Source organism: Neoarius graeffei, chromosome 7 (genome assembly GCF_027579695.1).
Source record: "Neoarius graeffei isolate fNeoGra1 chromosome 7, fNeoGra1.pri, whole genome shotgun sequence".
NCBI classification, from domain to species: Eukaryota; Metazoa; Chordata; class Actinopteri; order Siluriformes; family Ariidae; genus Neoarius; species Neoarius graeffei.
Window position 1 is genome coordinate 69,052,311 of NC_083575.1, and position 26,141 is coordinate 69,078,451.

Sequence of the window (26,141 nt, forward strand, 5' to 3'; positions counted from 1 at the left end):
CTCGAATCGGTTTGAATGCGAGGAAGGCGACAAACGAAAAACATAAAAGAAAAAGGAGCGAGATGCAGAAAACACCTTCACTATCCAGCGACGTAGGGCATTTACAGGGCGAGCAGAGGGAGAGGTATTTGCAAAAATTGAGGTTAGCAGGCTTAGAGAACGACGTTTACCTGCTTCCACCAGGATTGTTCACTGACGTACGGAAGTACACGAAGCCCTCATCTTTACCTGACTTCGGCCCACATGATCTGTATACCTATGTCGTTAAAAACCCATCGCCATACACAGGTATTGATCTGAAAGCGTATAAGAGTTTGGATGCCTACAAATATTTTGTGTCAGGCTGGGTAACATGCCTACATCAGCGGGTCGTCCCTGGAGCCGGTGGTCCCCATCTTATTACAGCTAAGGTTTGTTCACATTTTCATTTACTTTCAGTCCTCAGGATAAACAAAATGTTATTAAATGTCATTGAAATAACTTCTTAGTCTGTTGAGACATGGCCCGTTATAAATTTGCTGTTACCAGGCAATGACCAAGAACTGTATTATTAGGGTCGGTGTCTGTGTTGTAGCAGTGTACTAGCAGCTAGCTGTTAGCACTAGCTAATGTCAACAACATAGTAGCTAGTATGTTACTGTAGCAATGTTTACGTTCAGTCATTTGGATGACTGTTAAAACCTTTCAGTCTCAAGTTTTTCCTTTACTGTATTTACTAGTTTACTGTAATTATGATCCGGCAGCTATTTACACCGGATCCAGTGTAAATAGCTGCTGTAGCCGACGTCCGAGCTTGCCGGAGCTAGCGCGCTCGGGCAGGCTGGGAGCTAGCGCGCTCGGGTAGGCTGGGAGCTAGCGCGCTCGGGCAAGCTGGGACGTCGGCTCCGGCAGCTATTTACACTGGATCCGGTGTAAATAGCTGCCGGATCATAATTACAGTAAACTAGTAAATACAGTAAAGGAAAAACTTGAGACTGAAAGGTTTTAACAGTCATCCAAATGACTGAATGTAAACATTGCTACAGTAACATACTAGCTACTATGTTGTTGACATTAGCTAGTCAACAATAGCTACTACAGAAGAACAAAGAGGTTACAATGGGTTATTTTAACCTATTTGGTTACACACTCGCCGCCACAGAATGTTAACAGCAATGTAATGCCTTTTCTGGCTAATTTTATTCGTCTTACCTCCAACAAAGTGGTCACTACACAAGCGTTGGTATGCTGAGGGCTGCCAATCTTTCCTGTTAATGGCCGCTATCCATCTTCTCTGTCGGGATCCGATAAAATGATAAACCTTGCCTTGTTTGTTGATGGTTACTACATCCAGGTGCACAACAATATAGTGGCATGATGGAAGTCTTGCTGAAAGTAAAAACTTTTTGCTGCCATTCCTCAATGTTGGCTGTGGTAAACTCCTGGTAGTACATGTCCAAAATGGCGGCCGCGTTTGTCGTGACGTCACGTGAAAAGGGTCTATAATAAGGCCAGGAGTGTCATTATGGGGCCAATATTGGAACAACCCAGGGCAGAGCATTTTTTAAGGATTTTCCAGTAGGAGACCAACTGGTCTGGGCAATACAATCACAGCCCCAGAGTCCATGCGGCTGCACCGCTGCGGCATATTCTGTGATGCAAATTGCCGCATTACGAATCCTTGTTTCAGCCAGCATAATATCAACATAGTTAATGCAGTGCCAAGTTACCATAACTTCATCATAAGTATGGTAAAATACTAAAATTACACTGAGTTTAAGTTATTGTTTTATCAACTTTAATAATATTATGTATTTTAAGAAACAGTGAAAAATAAAAAATCAGAAAATCTTCAATTTTATTGCTCAATGTGAAACATGGTATCAAATAACTGTGTATAGTCTATAATTTGGAAATTGGAACAGTCTTGACAACCCAACTTCAATATTTCTTAAGCATTCCAATCCAAAGAAAACAGTCTTATAAATTTGGACCAGCAATTCAAGCATCTCCCATAATCCCATTTCAGTTTTACCTTTCAGCATCAATCTAACATAACTTGGTTAAAAAATTTGGTCTCCCAGTGAAGCTGGTTTGGCATTGACTAGGAGACCAAATCTGGCCACTGGGAGACCATTTGGTCTCCCAGTAACTGTTCAAAAGTTTGGGGTCACTTTGAAATGTCCTTATTTTTGAAAGAAAAGCACTGTTCTTTTCAATGAAGATCACTTTAAACTAATCAGAAATCCACTCTATACATTGCTAATGTGGTAAATGACTATTCTAGCTGCAAATGTCTGGTTTTTGGTGCAATATCTCCATAGGTGTATAGAGGCCCATTTCCAGCAACTCTCACTCCAGTGTTCTAATGGTACAATGTGTTTGCTCATTGCCTCAGAAGGCTAATGGATGATTAGAAAACCCTTGTACAATCATGTTAGCACAGCTGAAAACAGTTGAGCTCTTTAGAGAAGCTATAAAACTGACCTTCCTTTGAGCAGATTGAGTTTCTGGAGCATCACATTTGTGGGGTCGATTAAATGCTCAAAATGGCCAGAAAAATGTCTTGACTATATTTTCTATTCATTTTACAACTTATGGTGGTAAATAAAAGTGTGACTTCTCATGGAAAGCACAAAATTGTCTGGGTGACCCCAAACTTTTGAACGGTAGTGTATGTTAAAAAATGCTCTGACCCAGGGACCCTTTTTACAGTAAATACTGGGAAGGGGATCTGCAGAAACTGCATTTGCACCCAGAATGTGTAGAAATTCCAGTATCCACTGAGTTCTGTCAGTACACTGGGAAACAGGTATTGGAAAGAAATGGTGCAATTCAGGTTCCACCCTCACACACGCACACACACACACACGCACAGTGCGCGCGCGCGCAGACTTCTCCAGAAGCGCCAGTCATTTTGGCCAGTTACGCACCAGTAAGCTGCAGGAGGGGCTCCAGTGCGACTCGACAAGAGAAAGCGCACTGAACCTTGCTTCACCTTTCCCTCTCTCCACATTCTGAATGATGATTTGTGAGGGGAAATGAACACGTTTTCAGCATGTGCGCCCTGTACGGTATATGTTCACTCCCAGCTGCGTTCGTGATTGCCTGTATTAGAGATGCCCTGCACCACTGAGTCCGGGAGCGAGCGCTGACTGACATGGAGGCCACCTCGGATCCGTTCTCATCCGCACCGGTGCTTTATGATGGAGATGATGGTGATGAGGGGAACGAAACCTCTACCAACCTGTTCGCGCAACCCGCGTGGCAAGTGGCTCTGTGGGCGCTCGCCTACTCTCTCGTGGTGCTGGTGTCCGTGGTGGGGAACGTCACCGTGATCTGGATCATTCTTGCGCACAGACGCATGAGGACCGTCACCAACTACTTCATCGTGAACCTGGCCTTTTCTGACGCCTCCATGGCCACCTTTAACACCGTCTTCAATTTCGTTTACGCGCTGCACAACGACTGGTACTTTGGTTTGGGCTACTGCAAATTTCAGAACTTTATCCCCATCACTGCTGTGTTCTCCAGCATCTACTCGATGGCTGCTATCGCTGTGGACAGGTGAGCACTGTACATCACTTTCTCTTTTCTCTCATCCCAGCAGAAGGGGCATAATATGCCTGGAACTACAAAAGTGTTGCGTAATAATTCAGAGAGGATGGAGTGCTGGAGTCATGTTTTCACTAGTCACCCTCTAAACATAGCCTGGTGTTCATTTGCTCACACACTAATACAGCTGTTAATTATGCGTCTGTTAAATTGTTCACACACTCATCCGACTGTTAATTTGTTCAGGCACGAAATCGACAGTTAATTTGTTTACACTAATACAACTGTTAATTTGTTCACACTAATACAACTGTTAATCTGTTCACACAATTATGTGTCTGTTAAATTGTTCACACACTCATCCGACTGTTAATTTGTTCAGGCACGAATTCGACAGTTAATTTGTTCACACACTAATACAACTGTGAATTTGTTCAGACACTAATCTGGCTATTAATTTGTTCAGGCACTAATCCGACACTTAAACTGTTCACACAGTAATACAACTGTTAATTTGTTCAGGCACTAATATAACTGTTAATTTGTTCAGGCACGAATTCGACAGTTAATTTGTTTACACTAATACAACTGTTAATTTGTTCACACTAATACAACTGTTAATCTGTTATGTGTCTGTTAAATTGTTCACACACTCATCCGACTGTTAATTTGTTCAGGCACGAATTCGACAGTTAATTTGTTCACACACTAATACAACTGTGAATTTGTTCAGACACTAATTTGGCTATTAATTTGTTTAGGCACTAATCCGACACTTAAACTGTTCACACAGTAATACAACTGTTAATTTGTTCAGGCACTAATATAACTGTTAATTTGTTCAGGCACGAATTCGACAGTTAATTTGTTTACACTAATACAACTGTTAATTTGTTCACACTAATACAACTGTTAATCTGTTCACACAATTATGTGTCTGTTAAATTGTTCACACACTCATCCGACTGTTAATTTGTTCAGGCACGAATTCGACAGTTAATTTGTTCACACACTAATACAACTGTGAATTTGTTCAGACACTAATTTGGCTATTAATTTGTTTAGGCACTAATCCGACACTTAAACTGGTCACACAGTAATACAACTGTTAATTTGTTCAGGCACTAATATAACTGTTAATTTGTTCAGGCACGAATTCGACAGTTAATTTGTTTACACTAATACAACTGTTAATTTGTTCACACTAATACAACTGTTAATCTGTTCACACAATTATGTGTCTGTTAAATTGTTCACACACTCATCCGACTGTTAAGTTGTTCAGGCACGAATTCGACAGTTAATTTGTTCACACACTAATACAACTGTGAATTTGTTCAGACACTAATCTGGCTATTAATTTGTTCAGGCACTAATCCGACACTTAAACTGGTCACATAGTAATACAACTGTTAATTTGTTCAGGCACTAATATAACTGTTAATTTGTTCAGGCACGAATTCGACAGTTAATTTGTTTACACTAATACAACTGTTAATTTGTTCACACTAATACAACTGTTAATCTGTTCACACAATTATGTGTCTGTTAAATTGTTCACACACTCATCCGACTGTTAAGTTGTTCAGGCACGAATTCGACAGTTAATTTGTTCACACACTAATACAACTGTGAATTTGTTCAGACACTAATCTGGCTATTAATTTGTTCAGGCACTAATCCGACACTTAAACTGGTCACATAGTAATACAACTGTTAATTTGTTCAGGCACTAATATAACTGTTAATTTGTTCAGGCACGAATTCGACAGTTAATTTGTTTACACTAATACAACTGTTAATTTGTTCACACTAATACAACTGTTAATCTGTTCACACAATTATGTGTCTGTTAAATTGTTCACACACTCATCCGACTGTTAATTTGTTCAGGCACGAATTCGACAGTTAATTTGTTCACACACTAATACAACTGTGAATTTGTTCAGACACTAATCTGGCTATTAATTTGTTCAGGCACTAATCAGACACTTAAACTGTTCACACAGTAATACAACTGTTAATTTGTTCAGGCACTAATATAACTGTTAATTTGTTCAGGCCCGAATTCGACAGTTAATTTGTTTACACTAATACAACTGTTAATTTGTTCACACTAATACAACTGTTAATCTGTTCACACAATTATGTGTCTGTTAAATTGTTCACACACTCATCCGACTGTTAATTTGTTCAGGCACGAATTCGACAGTTATTTTGTTCACACACTAATACAACTGTGAATTTGTTCAGACACTAATCTGGCTATTAATTTGTTCAGGCACTAATCCGACACTTAAACTGTTCACACAGTAATACAACTGTTAATTTGTTCAGGCACTAATATAACTGTTAATTTGTTCAGGCACGAATTCGACAGTTAATTTGTTTACACTAATACAACTGTTAATTTGTTTACACTAATACAACTGTTAATCTGTTCACACAATTATGTGTCTGTTAAATTGTTCACACACTCATCCGACTGTTAATTTGTTCAGGCACGAATTCGACAGTTAATTTCTTCACACACTAATACAACTGTGAATTTGTTCAGACACTAATCTGGCTATTAATTTGTTCAGGCACTAATCCGACACTTAAATTGTTCACACAGTAATACAACTGTTAATTTGTTCAGGCACGAATTCGACAGTTAATTTGTTCACACTAATACAACTGTTAATTTGTTCACATTAATACAACTGTTAATTTGTTCAGACACTAATCTGGCTATTAATTTGTTCACGCACTAATCCAACAGTTAAAGTGTTCACACACTAATACAACTGTTAATTTGTTCAGACACTAATATAACTGTTAATTTGTTCAGACACTAATACAACTGTTAATTTGTTCAGACACTAATATAACTGTTAAGTTGTTCAAACACTAATTCAACAGTTAATTTGTTCACACACTAATACAACTGTTAATTTGTTCAGACGTTCATCTGACTGTTAAATTGTTCACACACTAATCTGATTGTAAATTTGTTCCCACAGTAATCTGACTGACTAATTTTTCAGACACTAATCTGATTGACTAATTTGTTCAGACACTAATCTGACTGACTAATTTGTTCAGACACTAATTTGACTGTTAATGTGTTCAGACACTAATCTGACTTAATTTATACACACACTAATCCGACTATAAATTTGGTCCCACACTAATCTGACTGACTAATTTGTTCAGACACTAATCTGACTGACTAATTTGTTCAGACACTAATCTGACTGACTAATTTGTTCAGACACTAATTTGACTGTTAATGTGTTCAGACACTAATCTGACTGTTAATTTATACACACACTAATCCGACTATAAATTTGGTCCCACACTAATCTGACTGACTAATTTGTTCAGACACTAATCTGACTGACTAATTTGTTCAGACACTAAACCACCAGTTAATTTGTTCACACACTAATACAACTGTTAATTTGTTCAGACACTAATCTGATTGTTAATTTGGTCCCACACTAATCTGACTGACTATTTTGTTCAGACACTAATCTGACTGTTAATTTGTTCACGCACTAATACAACTGTTAATTTGTTCAGACATTCATCTGACTGTTAATTTGTTCACACACTAATCTAACTGACTAATTTTTCAGACACTAATCTGACTGTTAATTTGTTCAGACAATAATTTTACTTAATTTGTTCAGACACTAATTTGACTGTTAATGTGTTCAGACACTAATCTGACTGTTAATTTATACACACACTAATCCGACTGACTAATTTGTTCAGAGACTAATTCACCAGTTAATTTGTTCACGCACTAATACAACTGTTAATTTGTTCAGACACTAATCCACCAGTTAATTTGTTCACACACTAATACAACTGTTAATTTGTTCAGACATTAATCTGATTGTTAATTTGGTCCCACACTAATCTGACTGACTAATTTGTTCAGACACTAATCTGACTGTTAATTTGTTCACACACTAATCTGACTGTTAATTTGTTCAGACACTAATCTGACTGACTAATTTTTTCAGACACTAATTTGACTGTTAATTTATACACACACTAATCTGACTGACTAATTTGTTCAGACACTAATCTGACAGACTAATTTGTCCAGAGACTAATTCGCCAGTTAATTTGTTCACACACTAATACAACTGTTAATTTGTTCAGACATTAATCCACCAGTTAATTTGTTCACACACTAATACAACCGTTAATTTGTTCAGACACTAATCTGATTGTTAATTTGGTCCCACACTAATCTGACTGACTAATTTGTTCAGACACTAATCTGACTGACTAATTTGTTCAGACACTAATTTGACTGTTAATGTCTTTCAGACACTAATCTGACTGTTAATTTATACACACACTAATCTGACTATAAATTTGGTCCCACACTAATCTGACTGACTAATTTGTTCAGACACTAATCTGACTGACTAATTTGTTCAGACACTAATCTGACTGACTAATTTGTTCAGACACTAAACCACCAGTTAATTTGTTCACACACTAATACAACTGTTAATGTGTTCAGACACTAATCTGACTGTTAATTTATACACACACTAATCCGACTATAAATTTGGTCCCACACTAATCTGACTGACTAATTTGTTCAGACACTAATCTGACTGACTAATTTGTTCAGACACTAAACCACCAGTTAATTTGTTCACACACTAATACAACTGTTAATTTGTTAAGACACTAATCTGATTGTTAATTTGGTCCCACACTAATCTGACTGACTATTTTGTTCAGACACTAATCTGACTGTTAATTTGTTCAGACACTAATCTGACTGTTAATTTGTTCGCACACTAATACAACTGTTAATTTGTTCAGACACTCATCTGACTGTTATTCACACACTAATCTGACTGACTAATTTTTCAGACACTAGTCTGACTGTTAATTTGTTCAGACAATAATTTGACTTAATTTGATCAGACACTAATCTGACTGACTAATTTTTTCAGACACTAATTTGACTGTTAATGTGTTCAGACACTAATCTGACTGTTAATTTATGCACACACTAATCCGACTGACTAATTTGTTCACACACTAATCTGATTGACTAATTTGTTCAGAGACTAATTCACCAATTAATTTGTTCACACACTAATACAACTGTTAATTTGTTCAGACATTAATCCACCAGTTAATTTGTTCACACACTAATACAACCGTTAATTTGTTCAGACACTAATCTGATTGTTAATTTGGTCCCACACTAATCTGACTGACTAATTTGTTCAGACACTAATCTGACTGACTAATTTGTTCAGACACTAATTTGACTGTTAATGTCTTTCAGACACTAATCTGACTGTTAATTTATACACACACTAATCTGACTATAAATTTGGTCCCACACTAATCTGACTGACTAATTTGTTCAGACACTAATCTGACTGACTAATTTGTTCAGACACTAATCTGACTGACTAATTTGTTCAGACACTAAACCACCAGTTAATTTGTTCACACACTAATACAACTGTTAATGTGTTCAGACACTAATCTGACTGTTAATTTATACACACACTAATCCGACTATAAATTTGGTCCCACACTAATCTGACTGACTAATTTGTTCAGACACTAATCTGACTGACTAATTTGTTCAGACACTAAACCACCAGTTAATTTGTTCACACACTAATACAACTGTTAATTTGTTAAGACACTAATCTGATTGTTAATTTGGTCCCACACTAATCTGACTGACTATTTTGTTCAGACACTAATCTGACTGTTAATTTGTTCAGACACTAATCTGACTGTTAATTTGTTCGCACACTAATACAACTGTTAATTTGTTCAGACACTCATCTGACTGTTATTCACACACTAATCTGACTGACTAATTTTTCAGACACTAGTCTGACTGTTAATTTGTTCAGACAATAATTTGACTTAATTTGATCAGACACTAATCTGACTGACTAATTTTTTCAGACACTAATTTGACTGTTAATGTGTTCAGACACTAATCTGACTGTTAATTTATGCACACACTAATCCGACTGACTAATTTGTTCACACACTAATCTGATTGACTAATTTGTTCAGAGACTAATTCACCAATTCATTTGTTCACACACTAATACAACTGTTAATTTGTTCACACACTAATCTGATTGTAAATTTGTTCAGACATTAATCTGACTGTTAATTTGTCCAGACACTAATTTGACTGTTAATGTGTTCAGACACTAATCTGACTGTTAATTTATACACACACTAATCTGACTATTAATTTGTTCAGACACTAATCTGACTGACTAATTTGTTCAGACACTAATCTGACTGACTAATTTGTTCAGACACTAATTTGTCTTAATTTGTTCAGACACTAATCTGACTGACTAATTTGTTCAGACACTAATTTGTCTTAATTTGTTCAGACACTAATCTGACTGACTAATTTGTTCAGACACTAATTTGTCTTAATTTGTTTAGACACTAATCTGACTGACTAATTTGTTCAGACACTAATTTGTCTTAATTTGTTCAGACACTAATCTGACTGACTAATCTGTTCATTAACTAATTTGACTTAATTTCTTCAGACACTAATCTGACTAATTTGTTCAGACACTAATTTGACTTAATTTGTTCAGACACTAATCTGCCTCTTAATTTGTTCCCACACTAATCTGACTACTAATTTGTTCAGACACTAATCTGCCTGTTAATTTGATCACACATTAACTTCACTATTAATTTGTTCACATACTAATCTGGCCTGAGTTTCCCAAAAGCATCGCAGCACAAAGATCATCATTAAATGGTAGTGCGAGCAGCACAATGAACACTCTCCCTCCTAGTTAAGATGCTCTTAGCGTTAAGAGGCTTTTGGGAAACCCACCCCTGACTGTTAATTTGTTCACACATTAATTTGACTGTTCATTTGTTAACACATTAACTGACTATTAATTTGTGTACACACTAATTTGACTGATTAATTCATCAAATATAAATTAGTACTGGCATGTGTGAACATAAATAGAATATGAAAAGCAATACTTGCACAAATTAAATCATATAAAATCAATGTACTTGAAACAAACAGCTTGAGTCAACTTAATCCTTATGTCAGGGGCACTTTGTTTTAATATCATGACTATTATTTGTGTTCATTTGCACTTTTTTTTTCCAAAATTAATTTATAACTATCCATGTCATCTGAATACAAAATAAAGATGATTGACAATTTAAAGGAAAAACCCAGTGGCTCCAGTATGCTATGATGCTCATTTATTTTTGCTTCTTTGGTTTATGTCCACTTGTTCCTTTAGAGGGAATAATGATGACAAACCAATACTTCTAACTGATAATCTTTAGGATAAAACATTTCTATCCTCCATCTGTTCCTCTATCTACTGGGTAAAAGGGGACACTGAATGGTTTGATAAGGTTGAAAATGCTGTAAATCATATACTATGGGTATTACAGTCACCAGCTTTCCACTACCATCATCATAACAGCAGTTGACGGAATATTTTCTGGATGAATGGTGTTCATCCCTTCAGTCCAGTCCAAGAGATTTGTAGAATGAATGCCAAAAAGCATGGAAGCTGTTCTGGCGGCTCATGACGGTACATCCTACTAAGATGGGGTTTTTTTCTTTGGCTGTTACCCATCTGAATGCTTGGATTGAGTGTTAGACGGTGTGTATAATCTAATACTATTACATAATAAAATATAAAAATTCATATATTATTAGCACACTATAGAACACAATTATAGGCATACAGGTGTATTACAGAAGTTCAGTTCAGTTATCCCTTGACTGCTGAGGTCGTAGGGGTGCCATGCTAGACTGGGTGGTCAACACCTTCCACTGGTCACGGTCCTCTGTGAGGCAAAGGAGAGTATCAAGGCTGCTGTTGGTCCAACTCTTGATGTTGTCCAACCAAGCCTTTCTTGGTCTTCCTAATTGGCGCTTGCCTTCTACTGTGCCTTGGAGAATTATTTTGGCTAGGGAGTTGTGGCAGCTCACATGTCCATACCAGCTGAGTTTTCTACGCCTAATGACTGCTAAGAGCGTTGCCTGTCTACCTGTAAGGATATTAACTCGTTGCCTGACATACTTGTTAGTCTTGTGCTCTGTATATAAGATGCGTAGTAGTCTCCTGAAGCACTTATGTTCAAATGCTTCAATTCTACATTCGGAGTCTGCTGTTAGGGTCCAACTCTTGCATCCATATAAGAGGATGGATACCACAAGAAATCTGTATAATTAGATCTTTACTGGAAAGCTGGTGTTGTTGCTCCTCCAGATCACAGTCAGTCTTGTCATGGTAGAGGTAGCTAGGCTGAGTCTTATTTGTATCTCTTTGGTCGAGGTGCCATCAGTTGTCAGTGTGGACCCAAGGTATTTAAAACTGTCCACTTGTTCCAGCTTCTGATTGTTCAGCATGATGTTTGTTGATATGTCTTGTCTGGAACTGTTGACCAAAATCTTGCTCTTCTCAGAGCTGACCTCCATTCCATAGTCTGTGGAGGCTTTTTCTAGGCTGGTGGTAATCTTCTAGAGCTCTGATTCACTGCCTCCTATCAGGGCAATGTCATCAGCAAAGCACAGGTTACAGATTGGTCTGCCGTTGATGCTTGTAGAGGGATGAAAGTCTGTCAGTGTCTCCTGCATGATGTTTTCCAGGAAGTTACTACAGGAAATATATTTATGTTAGTCATGCCCAAATAATTTCATGAAAAAAAATTGGCTTCTGTTTCACAGCAGACAACACATGTCAAACTTTAGGGTGAATTGAAGTAAAGGCAATATGAAACACACATCACAGATACTTTAAAAAGAATTTAATTTGATTCTCCACTTGAGGAATTTGACTGTAATTAATCTGTTTAAAACAAACAAGCAAGCATTAATTTGAATGAATCTGCTATAAAGGTGTCCCTTATTACCTATAATACTTGCATCTGCACTACTACAAGGGGTAGTATATGTGTTTTTGTTTTTCAGAAGAAATTTTTAGGAGAGTGTTGAAATATATACACCAGTCAGCCATAACATTATGATCACTGACAGTTGAAGGGAATAACATTGATTATCTCATTACAATGACACCTGTCAAGGGGTGGGAAACATTAGGCAGCAAGAGAACAGTCAGCTCTTGAAGTTGATGTGTTGAAAGCAGGAAAAATGGGCAGATGTAAGGATCTGAGCGACTTTGACAAGGGCCAAATTGTGATGGCTAGGTGACTGGGTCTGAGCATCTCTGAAATGGTACAGCTTATGAGGTGTTCCCGGTATGCAGTGGTTAGTACCTACCAACCGGTAATCTAGTGACAGGGTCATGGCCTTAGTTTGACACCCATGACCCTGTCGCCAGTTCACCAATTGTCCTTCCTTGGACCACTTTTGGTTGGTACTTCCCACTGTACCACTGTAAACCAGGAACGCCCCACAAGATGTGCCATTTTGGAGATGCTCAGACCCAGTCATCTAGCCATCACAATTTGGCCCTTGTCAAAGTCACTCAGATCCTTACACTTGCCCATTTTTCCTGCTTTCAACACATCAACTTCAAGAACTGACTGTTTTCTTGCTGCTTAATGTATCCGACCCCTTGACAGGTGCCATTATAATGAGATAATCAATGTTATTCACTTCACCTGTCAGTGGTCATGATGTTATGGCTGATCGGTGTATATACTTGAGTGTTCAGTGTTAACATATCTGATAATATTTTGGGCATCAAAAGTTTGGGGACACATTTTGGAAAGAAATCTGAGAAATTGGATGTTTGACTTTTAATAATGACCCCAAACACATTCTCAAAGCTATGTGAAAGATATCTGGAGAGGAAGGAGACAGCCGTGTGTAAGGAAACGCCTAGCCTTCTGACGCAAACTCATTTGAGTTATGATGTGAAAATTAACTGAAAGAAAGCACGACTTTATTCATCACACACTCACACACAAATTTCCTCACGTGAGCAATGAGCACACACACACCCAGAGCAGTGGGCAGCCATGCTAACAGCACCCGGGGAGCAGTTGGGAGTTAGGCGCCTCGCTCAAGGGCACCTCAGCACAAGGCCGTCCCATTAACCTAACCGCATGTCTTTGGACTGTGGGGGAAACCGGAACACCCAGAGGAAACCCACACAGACACGGGGAGAACATGCAAACTCTACACAGAAAGGCCCTTGCCAGCCGCTGGGTTCAAACCCAGAACCTTCTTGCTGTGAGGCGACTGTGCTAACCACTACACCACCGTGCTATCCAGAACTGAAGCTCTTGACCTGTATGTGTGTGATTTGTGCACTGTGCTCCTGCTGCATGACTGGCTGACTGGATAACTGCATCAATGGACATATGTTCTTAATAAAGTGAATAATGATTGTAATGATTGAACAAATGGGGACCGAATGTCTCAAATGAATATTTGAGAGTTCTGATCTTGTGGGGACATTTTGCTTTTATTTGGGCGGAAAAGAGCCAAAAGATTTATTTTTCGTTACTGAAGTTAGATTTAAGGTTAGATGTAGGTGTAGGCAAAGCGTTAATTAGTTACATTAAGAATTATGTCAATGGAAGGTCCTCACAAGGATACTAGTGTGTGTGTGTGTGAGAGAGAGAGAGAGAGAGAGAGAGAGAGAGAGAGAGAATGTATTTAAATTGCTTGATTGCGTGTTCACAGCATGGTAAAATTTATTTCTTCTCTACGATTTTCTAAAAAAAAGTTAAATGAGAGTACATTTCATTTTATTACATTTCATTTCCATAAATTAGTCTCCACACACAAAAAAAACAATGATTGCCATCAAAATTGACAATGGTTGCCTACAAGAGTCTTTGTATTTGGGAAAGAATGTGTTATCTATAAAGAGTGTGGAGTTTCTATACTTTTGGCAACAAGAACGCATGTTATTTCTTGCTCTGTTCACTTTTATTGTAATTAAATGAACCTCAAACACTTTGTCAGGTTCTCATACATTGTTTATCAACATGATAGAGTCATTGCACTTCAGTTATACAAAAAGATGATGAAGCCCACCCATACCTTTTCCCAGTAGGGCAGCTATACACTCGTTTAATACTGGTCTGTCCCTTTATCCATCCATCCATTATCTATACCACTTATCAGTCAGGGTCATGGAACAGACAGGAGAGGAGATCAAATGCGCTCAAACCACAGTTTATTAATAATAGGGGAAAGGGGAGTTGGGAGAATGTGTGTGGGTGAAATCCAGAGGCAGGGATGGCTGGTGGTGACGTCTGAGGTCTCCCATCCAAGTACAGACCAGGCCCGACCCTACTTAGCATCTGAGACCTGACAGGATCTGGCATAGTCAGAGAGCTGTGGCTACAGGCTGGCAGCAGGGCTGAGCGAGCTGGAGAACAGGCGAAGGTACAAGAGGGGCAGGCAAGAGGCAGAGTCAACAGGACAGAAGGCAGATCAGGTTACCGGGGCTGGAGAGCAGACAGAGTCAAATGGAACAGCACAATATCAGGAGTCAGAGTAGTAGGAACACAGAGCAGGTTATCAGGCTGAGAGTTGCAGACGATCTGACACTGAGGCTAGGGAGAACTGCAGCTTAAATACACCCAGGGGGAAGCAGGTGATCGGCAACAGCCAATGACAGTCACTGAAAGTTAATAAGAGGAAGTGAGTGTGGGTGTGGCCGGTAATGCTGAGTGGAGATGTTACCTGAAGAGAGAAGCCCACAGGTAGGACCATGACAGAACCCCCCCCCAAGGGACGGCCCCAGAAGTCCCTAGCCACAGATCACCAAAGACGGGCGGGAAGAGGGGGAATACCGGTGGAGGGTTAGAACTCCTCAGACCGGTCAGTGCCCATAGCCTCCGCACCCTCTTCACCATCAGAAGAATCGTCATCCCAAGACCCCCACCCAGGATTCGGTTCAGTGTCAGACTCAGGCGTTGGAGCAGGGGAAGGGTCCGGGAGTAGATCCGCACGGTGAGGACCCCTACGTCTGCCCTGTTGGATGGAGTAGACCGGACCACCATCGATGAGACGAGGAGGAGGAGGAGGTGCAGCTGGGACCAGCGGGCTCTCATGTACTGGCTTGATCTTAGAGACATGGAAGGTGGGGTGCACTCTCATGGACTTGGGCAGTCGGAGCCGGACAGCAGACTGGCTGATTATCCTCTGGACAGGGAATGGTCCGACGAACCGAGGTGCTAGCTTACGAGACTCCACCTGGAGGGGCAGGTCCTTGGAGGGGGCAGAGCTGGCAGGTAGAGTACGGGGGGTTAGAGTGGCGGCCCGTAAGCAGGTCCGGTGGCAGTCCTTGCCCCATTCTCTTATCACGCCAGTGGCCCAGTCGAGGTGAGGACTGTGTTGGCGGAGCCATGGATAGCCCAGGATGAGAGGTTGATCGGGGGAATGGAGCAGGTGAAACTGGATGGTTTCATGGTGGTTGCCTGACAGAGTCATCGGGACAGGGGCAGTGAGGCGGGCGACGGTGCCAAGAAGATGGCCATCCAGTGCCCTGGCTGGAACGGGAGAGGATAAGTGAAGGCTTTGCAGACCCAACTGGCGTGCAAGCTCGGTGTCCATGATGTTAGCCTCGGCGCCAGAGTCGACCAGGGCAGTCAGGGTGTGGGTGGAATCCAACAGACAAAGACGAACTTGGAGAATAGGTTTCTGGCTGGTGGAGGACTGGATGATCATTGAGCCCAGCCGGACCCCTCCCATGGCCAGTGAGCTCGTCGCTTTTACTGGGCAAGAGGCAGCACGGTGACCGTCACCCCCACAGTACAGGTACAGATTGGAGGTGATCCGACGCTGGCGCTCTACCGGGCTGAGGGAAGCACGGCCGATCTCCATGGGCTCTGCCTGGTCCAGAAGGCTCGGCGGAGAAGCAGCAGGAGACGTAGAAGGGGCTGGGTTACTCCGTGCGCTGGTGACTGACTGAGTCTGGCAGGCCCTCTCTCATCAACGGGTCTGGACCTGGCGGTCAATGCGGACGGTCAGGGCAATGGCCTCATCAAGTGTCGATGGTTGTTCGTGCAAGACCAATTCATCCTTAATGTAGTCGGCCAGGCTGTGCAGAAAGGCGTCCACCAGCGCCTGCATGCCCCACTTGCTGCGCCGGGCCAAGGTCCAGAAATCGATCGAGTAGTCAGCCACTGTTTACTCTGAGCAGCTGGAGTGCTTGGTCCAGTCGTTGTTGCAGCTGCTGCTGCTGCCCAAGCTGGATCAGGGCTGCAATGTCAGCAGACATGTGACTGACATCATCTTCAACGCGCTGCAGCCGGTCTAGGGCAGAGGGTTTGGGCGCTGACTCCATGTTGTGGTCAGATCGTTCTGTCATGGAACAGATGCGCTCAAACCACAGTTTATTAATAATAGGGGAAAGGGGAGTTGGGAGAATGTGTGTGGGTGAAATCCAGAGGCAGGGATGGCTGGTGGTGACATCTGAGGTCTCCCATCTAAGTACAGACCAGGCCTGACCCTGTTTAGCTTCTGAGACCTGACAGGATCTGGCGTAGTCAGAGAGCTGTGGCTGCAAGCTAGCAGCAGGGCTGAGCGAGCTGGAGAACAGGCGAAGGTACAAGAGGGGCAGGCAAGAGGCAGAGTCAACAGGACAGAAGGCAGATCAGGTTACCGGGGCTGGAGAGCAGACAGAGTCAAACGGAACAGCACAATATCAGGAGTCAGAGTAGTAGGAACACAGAGCAGGTTATCAGGCTGAGAGTTGCAGACGATCTGACACTGAGGCTAGGGAGAACTGCAGCTTAAATACACCCAGGGGGAAGCAGGTGATCGGCAACAGCCAATGACAGTCACTGAAAGTTAATAAGAGGAAGTGAGTGCGGGCGTGGCCGGTAATGCTGAGTGGAGATGTTACCTGAAGAGAGAAGCCCACAGGTAGGACCATGACACATGGTGGAAGCTGGAGCCAATCCCAGCTGACTTCAGGTGAGAGGTGGGGCACACCCTGAGCAAGTCGCCAGTCTATGGCAGGGCTAACACAGAGACGAACAACCATTCACACTCGCAGTCACACCTTTGGGCAATTTAGAGTAGCCAGTTGACCTGATCCACATGTCTTGGACTGTAGGAGGAAACCCATGCAGGTACGGTGAGCATGCAAACATGCAGAAAGGCCCCATTCGGCCACTAGGTTCAAACCCAGAACCTTGCTGTGAGGCGACAGTGCTAACCGCTGCACCACTGTGCGTCCCCAATACTGCTCTATTGATTAAAGCTAGACTGCCTTTCAGATTTTTCAAGTGTAGGTCCTAAAAATAATTTTTCCTGACACCGAATTATGTTTTTTTAGTGGACTGAAAGCTACTGAATTCGAATCACAGACTTCCAATTTAATTAGTTTTTTTTAAAATAGAACAATTAACGAATTTAGGGCCATGTGGCCCTAAATTCTCAGCTATTTTTTCCTGCTTCACCATGACCCAATACAAGATACTACATCATGCATCACGTGTTGGGTTTTCCCCGTTCATGCAAGGCATTGCGGGATACAAATTTGAAACAGGCGAGAAAAATGGAGGATGTGAATGTACGAATGAAATGTGAAAGACTGACTACAGTAACGGAAAGCAAGAAGAAAAGACGTTATGTTGCGAAGAAAAGGAAACGCAGGACCAAACTAATAAATATTGGCGGTCTATAAAAATATTGGTAGTGACATTTGGTAGCATTTTTCGTGGCTGAACATTGCAAAGTATGAACACACTTTTACCATTATGCAGTGTTTAACTTATTTTTTCCTTGTTTCATTTTATCTTTTTCATTTTTACCGTAAGAAGAGTATATTCTGGATGAGTGGCTACTGATACTGAATTTATATTGCAGTTTAATATAAACTATTATTAACTTTTTTTTTTTCTGGTCACATAAATTGTCATGTGTAATGGAAAAATGTTTAATTTATAGCCTTTTACAGGCCAAAAGATATATTCTGCTTTTAGCTTATTGCATATGGTACCATTCATTATAAGGAAATGTAATGGAATTTGAAATTAGAAGTATAAATTAGGACCCATTTAGAAATGTCAGTAATGCGGCTTTACATTAAATATTTATCCTCTACAGAAGCCTCTTTCGTCTGAAATGTTATCACAACAGTTTTTTATTGGACTTTCTGCCACCTTATCATAAGAGAATTGACATACTGTTGCCTTGTTGTCAGGAATTGATTGGTTATACTTATAGCATGCATATCATTTGATTATGTTTGATTTTGAAATGACAGCAAACATATGACATGTTGGAGTGTGATGGACATTGTGAAATCTGTCTGTCTTTTAGCATGGCTTATATCTATCTGTTTAGTAAGGTGTGTGTGATTTGTTTGCCATCACATATACAGATACATGGCCATTATCCACCCTTTGAGGTCCAGACTGTCCTCTACCACCACCAGAGTAGTGATTGGTGTTATATGGGCTGTGGCTTTCTCCTTGGCCTTCCCTCAGTGTTTCTACTCAAGCACCAAGGTCTATTCGCACCGCACAGTCTGCATGGTGGAATGGCCTGATGACTACGGCGGAAAGCACCAGCTCACGTAAGAAAGACAAAAAAACAAACAAACAGTAAATTGTATTTGTTTTTGCAAAATAAGCAGCTTGGATTATGAGAATATCCTACTTTATAGGGTAAATTATTTGACTGTTTAAGTATGTACTACCTTAAATGCATTATTCATGATAAACACATCCATCCATCCTTTATCTGTAGCCGCTTATCCTGTCCAACAGGGTTGCAGGCAAGCTGGAGCCTATCCCAGCTGACTACGGGCGAAAGGCGGGGTACACCCTGAACAAGTCGCCAGGTCATCGCAGGGCTAACACATAGACACAGACAACCATTCACACTCACATTCACACTTGCGGTCAGTTTAGAGCCACCAATTAGCCTAACCTGCATGCCTTTGGACTGTAGGGGAAACCAGAGGACCCGGAGGAAACCCACGCGGACAACATGCAAACTCCACACAGAAAGGCCTCATCGGCCACTGGGCTCGAACCCAGAACCTTCTTGCTGTGAGGCAACAGCGCTAACCACTACATGATAAACACATTGAACGTTTATCCTCTTGCACTCCCAGGACTCATTGGCAGCCCCAGACTTTCTCACTTTCATAAATATATACCTTATTCATAAATGGTTATTTTGGAATAAACTGCACAGTAAGCGGAGATCTTTATTTAAAAATTTGGTTTTAGCCTATGATGGAGATTCGTTTTTGCCCTTAATGACATGACAATGGTATAGGTATAGGTATACAGTATTATTCATTAGTTATTACATAATAACCCTGTGCATTAAAGTGAAACAACCTGTGAGTTGAGTATTCACTGTGAGTGTGGTTTCATTTATCTGTTTTATTCTTACTAATGTGGACAAAACACAAGGGAAAAAAGAATGCCCTGTCAAACCTCTCTAGGTACCAGATTGCTGTCATTATCCTGATCTACTTGCTCCCCCTACTGGTGATGCTAGTGACATACAGTATGGTGGGTCAACGTCTATGGGGCAGTACGATCCCCGGAGAGGCATCAGACCACTACCAGAACCAGATTCAGGCCAAGCGCAAGGTCAGATTTAACATACTCACCTAGTCTTCTCTGAGGATTACATTGATATTACATCCACACACACAAAGCCAAAGGCATATAACCACTCAGAAAGTTATTGTGTTACAATCTGTAATATGTTTGAGTTTTGTCGTAGTTAGTCTTGTCAAAGATATTTGGGAACTCTTGGCAGTCTTGGAAATTGGCCTTGTGTTACAGTAATAAAGATGTTTTGCTACTTATCTGGGGGCTTCGTGACTTCTGGTGAAGTTCCCGATTTTATTCCCACACCTGTGACATCATGAGGTTGATATAGCTTGGAGGTCCAAATTGATGTGAAACTGTTGAGTTAAACATGTCAAGACAGGAATGTAAGTATATTCTATAAAAATAAGTATCTATTTATCACTCTAATCCATTATAGGCTGGATACAGGATGATACAAAAATCCCTTTCATATTAGAAAAGGTTTCAGGTAGAAACCCTTTACAAAGCTGTTCAGAAGATGTACAGGGTGTTTCCAAAAATGTGATATTATTTGAGATGTAAATATCCCAGAAACTACATAGTCTAGGCTAATGAAACTGAACAGGCTTAATGTTGCGCACTATAAGATTTCTCATCTCATCTCATCTCATTATCTGTAGCCACTTTATCCTGTTCTACAGGGTCGCAGGCAAGCTGGAGCCTATCCCAGCTGACTACGGGCGAAAGGCGGGGTACACCCTGGACAAGTCGCCAGGTCATCACAGGGCTGACACATAGACACAGACAACCATTCACACTCACATTCACACCTACGGTCAATTTAGAGTCACCAGTTAACCTAACCTGCATGTCTTTGGACTGTGGGGGAAACCGGAGCTCCCGGAGGAAACCCACGCGGACACGGGGAGAACATGCAAACTCCGCACAGAAAGGCCCTCGCCGGCCACGGGGCTCAAACCCGGACCTTCTTGCTGTGAGGCGACAGCGCTAACCACTACACCACCGTGCCGCCCAATATAAGATTTATTCCTCAAAATTTGAATAAGAAACCCAAAGGTATACACTATAAAAAATAAGACATGTCTAGGGTATTTACATGACACACTGGGGTATTTAAATAATACTTCAGTGTCTTCTAGGAAGACATGGATGTGTATAGAGGATGCAAGAAAACACGTGTGTCTATTATAAAGACACCGGCATCTATCAGTAGACACAAGACATGTCTTCCAAGCATTGGTAAATACCCTAGACATGTCTTCCAAGTATTTTTGAATACCCAAGACGTGTCTTCGAAGTGTTACATTTAGGGGTATTTAAATAAGACATGTCTAAGCCCTTTTTTATTTACAGTGTATGTGGATTACATAAACCATTTCACAAATTTTCAATATGCGTGCCACCTGAGACACAGACACGCACAGACAGCCTTCCTCTTTGAACTTTTTGTGCCGTGTCCAAATCTGCATTGCAGTTGGTGCATTTTTAGGGAATTCTCTCATAAATGCACGCTGCACAGTCTTGTTCAACTGTGTTTGAGCGTATTCTAACACGCAAAACGCCTTTTCTTTTCCAGCGAATGGCATTTCTATACCTAAAAAGATCAAATTTTGACCTGTTTCCACACATGCTGTTAAAATTTGAGGTCAATTGAACGAGAATTGGCAAAGTTATTAGATTGCGAAATGATATCAAATTTTTGAAACACCCTCTATATTGTTGTTCTCAACTGAGTGTAGGTATACACTACCGTTCAAAAGTTTGGGGTCAACCAGACAATTTTGTGTTTTCCATGAAAAGTCACACTTTTATTTACCACCATAAGTTGTAAAATGAATAGAAAATATAGTCAAGACATTTTTCTGGCCATTTTGAGCATTTAATCGACCCCACAAATGTGATGCTCCAGAAACTCAATCTGCTCAAAGGAAGGTCAGTTTTATAGCTTCTCTAAAGAACTCAACTGTTTTCAGCTGTGCTAACATGATTGTACAAGGGTTTTCTAATCATCCATTAGCCTTCTGAGGCAATGAGCAAACACATTGTACCATTAGAACACTGGAGTGATAGTTGCTGGAAATGGGCCTCTATACACCTATGGAGATATTGCACCAAAAACCAGACATTTAGTAGAATTTGGCTAGAATAGTCATTTACCACATTAGCAATGTATAGAGTGTATTTCTGATTAGTTCAAAGTGATCTTCATTGAAAATAACAGTGCTTTTCTTTCAAAAATAAGGAAATTTCAAAGTGACCCCAAACTTTTGAACGGTAGTGTGTATGACTTTCAATCAGAGTGTGTTGCTGGATTTGAAATACACCAGTCTATGATGTTTATTGAACATCCTCCTGAGCTTTTGACATTCTTTCATATAGGACACATAGGGGTGTCCAACCTTATCTGCAAACGGCCAGCGTGGGTGCAGGGTTTCATTCCAAGTCAAAGCAGGAGCCAGTACAATATCTCTTTCTCTTTCTTGCGTAGTAGGAGAAGACACTGTCTTCTGTCTACATCCATATTAATTATGATGTTCCTTTGATTTTGCTGGTTTGACTATTTGGTTGTATACTGTATGTTTACTTTAAATGCTTTAAAAATGTCAGTTTGTGCCTTAAAACCCCATACGATCTCTCTAAAGTAACTGCACTACCTGATACTGAGTGCTGAATCAGCGTCAGTAAGTAAAATATCGGTCAAATTGCCATTCAACAAGACATACATGATTGACAAGTTTTGTGGAAGAGCTTGGGCATTAGCTGGTCAGAGCAGAACATTTACCATCCTCACATTAACCTTAGACAAATTTAGTAGTAGTAGCCACAACTAGGATTGCTATCATTGGTGTAATGCTGCGTTCATGTGCTATGGGAAGATGATATTTTCCAGTTGGGAAGTGGTATTTACCAGTGTGTTGTGTTCACATGCTTTTGTTGTTGCTGACAAATTAAAGATGGTGGACCAGATTCAGAATCAGGCCTGTTATTTGGCTAAAACAATTATAGATTGCCTTGTTCATCAGCTGCAGCAGGAATATGAGTTATCAAAAGTCAAAAGGTAAATAATGCTGAATATTTCCTGATCATGACAAGTAGAGATTTTCTTAACACATTGAATGCCACGCAGTTTTTGGAAATTTGGCTGTAGCCACAATGAGAGTAGCCAGTATCTAGATCATTGTTGGCGTTCTTTGGACAGCCACAGAATATTTTGTATTAGGCTATAATATACATATTATAATAATATAATATACATAACATGATTCGTTTAAAAGGTGAGAGTCAGGTTTCCGTAGGTGAAAACCACTTCTTTCTTGGTTCATAAGCTAGTCTTGTACCGCTCGCCGCCATGTTGAAAAGGTTAAAGTTCATCTCATCTCGGCAACTCGTGTATCAAAATTTTCTACGAGTTGCCCAGTGGAAAATACCACAAGAGGGGGCGTTCATGTGTGCTTTCCATGTCGGCGTTTGGTATTTACCATAATTCCCATAGCACATGAACGCACCATTAGTTCTATGCATCACATGTCGACTCACACTATTTTATTTTAAATTAAAGGTCGTGAAGATGATGATTGTTGTGGTGACAACCTTTGCTATATGCTGGCTCCCCTATCATATCTACTTCATCCTGGGCAGCTTCAAGAAGGATATATACAACCAGCATTACATCCAGCAGGTCTACTTGGCCATCTTCTGGTTAGCTATGAGTTCCACCATGTACAACCCCATCATATACTGCTGCCTGAACCAACGGTATACAAAATTTTCATATTCTCATTCAGAAATGTTTCTATAATCCACCTCCAGTAATGCCTACAATTCATTCCTGATCTACACTATACTCCATAATTGAATAGATGGATGCTTTATCAATCCCATATCTGAAATTGTCTTGTACAAATTTATGCCTATATACACCAATCAGCCATAAAATTAAAAACACTGACAGGTGAAGTGAATTAGATTATGTTGTTACAATGGCACCTGACAAGGGTAGGGGGTATATTAGGCAGCAAGAGAACAGTCGGTTCTCAAAGTTGATGTGTTGAAAGCAGGAAAAAATGGGCAAGTGTAAGGATCTGAGCGACTTTGACAAAAGCCAAATTGTGATGGCTAGATGACTGGAGCTGAGTATCTCCAAAATGGTACATCTTGTGGGGTGTTCGTGGTATGCAGTGGTTAGTACCGACCAAAAGCGGTCCAAGAAAAGACAACCGGTGAACCGGCTCATTGATTTGCATGGGGCATGACGGCTAGCTCAAATACTCCAATCCCAAAGAAAAGCCACTGTAGCACACCCTGCTGAAAAAGTTGATGTTGGCTAAAACAGAAAGATGTCAACATTAACTTTTTCAGCAGCTTGTGCTACAGTAGCTCTTCTATAGAAGTGGACCATATGGGCTGGCCTTTGTGCACCATGGAACTCAATGAGCCTTCAACGCCCATGACCCTGTCGCCGGTTGTCTTCCTTGGACCACTTTTGGTAGGTACTACCACTGCATACCAGGAACACCCCACAAGATGTGCCATTTTGGAGATGCTCAGACCCAGCCATCTAGCTATCACAATTTGGCCCTTGTCAGAGTTGCGCAGATCCTTACACTTGCCCATTTTTCCTGCTTCCAACACATCAACTTCAAGAACTGACTGTTCTCTTGCTGCCTAATATATCCCACCCCTTGACAGGCGCCACTGTAACAACATAATCAATGTAATTCACTTTACCTGTCAGTGTTTTTAATTTTATGGCTGATCGGTGTGTGTGTATATATGTTTACAAAAAGTTTTGTTTTACAACAAACAATAAAAATGTCATTTTTTTTAAATATTCTACATGCTAAGACAATTATTCTGAAGAAGACATTTTCACTTTATAACTTTTCTCCCATTAAAAAAAACCTTGACGAGCCAACAGAGAAATTAGTTTAATTATATATTAAGTACATTTACAAAAGTGTAAATACAGTATTTTGTTGAACAGACGCCTGCTGCTTCTCCTCAGATTCCGGTCAGGTTTCCGGCATGCGTTCCGCTGGTGCCCATTCATCAGGATCTCAGAGGAGGATAACATGGAGCTGCAGCACATGAGAACCTTCCGGACAACACGCAGCTGTCGAACAGATACCGCCAGTGTCATGGTGCGGAACCATGTCAATTTGCCAGAGGAGGTTATGTCTGTGCTGATTAAATCCTAGGCTCGCTTCACTGAAGGCTCAAGACAGAGGCCCTGAAAAAGAAATGTGCTGAGCAGTCACACTAACTCCAAATACCTCACTGCGAACTTTAATACAGATAAGTTTAATATGGATGTTGTTCCAGTGGATTATAAGTGTACTTCCATAGCTTATACACCAAGTTTATTTGTAGATGCTATATGTTTTGGTTGGTTGCATGTCTTTTTGTGTGCACGTTTCATTAAACATTCTGTGAAATGTGTGAACTGTAAACATTACCTAATAGTCTCAAGTGAAATATTTCACTATAAAAATTATTGTAAAGTACATATTTGTAGTAGATATAAGATCTCTTGTCAGCCCTGTGATGACCTGGCGACTTGTCCAGGGTGTACCCCGCCTTTCGCCTGTAGTCAGCTGGGATAGGCTCCAGCTTGCCTACGACCCTGTAGAACAGGATAAAGCGGGTACAGATAATGAGATGAGATGAGATAAGATCTCTTTGCAGCATTTTTTGTACAGTATGCTAACCTGTTAGCACTTATCAGTCAGATGTGGTTTAAATTGATAGGTGAAAGGAAAGAATGTTAGGACAATGAGGCCAGCTTGCTCAAGAATTATGACACAAGTGTCCTAAATATACACTTATTTTGCTGTTTGGTTTTGTACTTCAATATATTTGATTGACGTACATATTTATTTAATTCTATTGTGTAGGTAATGAGGTGTCTACTCATTTGATAATTTGCCAGACCATCAAAGGATGCTATTTTAAAGAATTAAAACCCATTTTCCAGGAGAAACATATAGCACACATCCAAGGCTACCATAAAGAGTGCACAAAGAGAGGGAGAGAGAGAGAGAGAGAGAGATACTAGAACATAAGACTATAAAAATAAAAAG

At 40.5% G+C, this 26,141-nt stretch overlaps 1 protein-coding gene across 2 annotated transcripts; it reads left to right on the top strand.

The window, feature by feature from the left end:
• Window positions 1-3,139: 3,139 nt before the first annotated feature.
• On the top strand, window positions 3,140-25,379 carry tacr2 (tachykinin receptor 2). 2 transcript variants are annotated; one of them, XM_060926315.1, is made up of 5 exons: window positions 3,140-3,546; window positions 18,867-19,061; window positions 19,944-20,094; window positions 23,621-23,817; window positions 25,046-25,379. In XM_060926315.1, the coding sequence occupies exons 1-5, from the start codon at window positions 3,140-3,142 to the stop codon at window positions 25,257-25,259; spliced, it is 1,164 nt and encodes a 387-aa protein (XP_060782298.1). In that variant the 3' UTR covers window positions 25,260-25,379. The 2 variants fall into 2 exon arrangements, with proteins under 2 accessions (XP_060782298.1, XP_060782299.1); XM_060926316.1 differs by having other exon boundaries at window positions 25,067-25,379.
• Window positions 25,380-26,141: the final 762 nt, after the last annotated feature.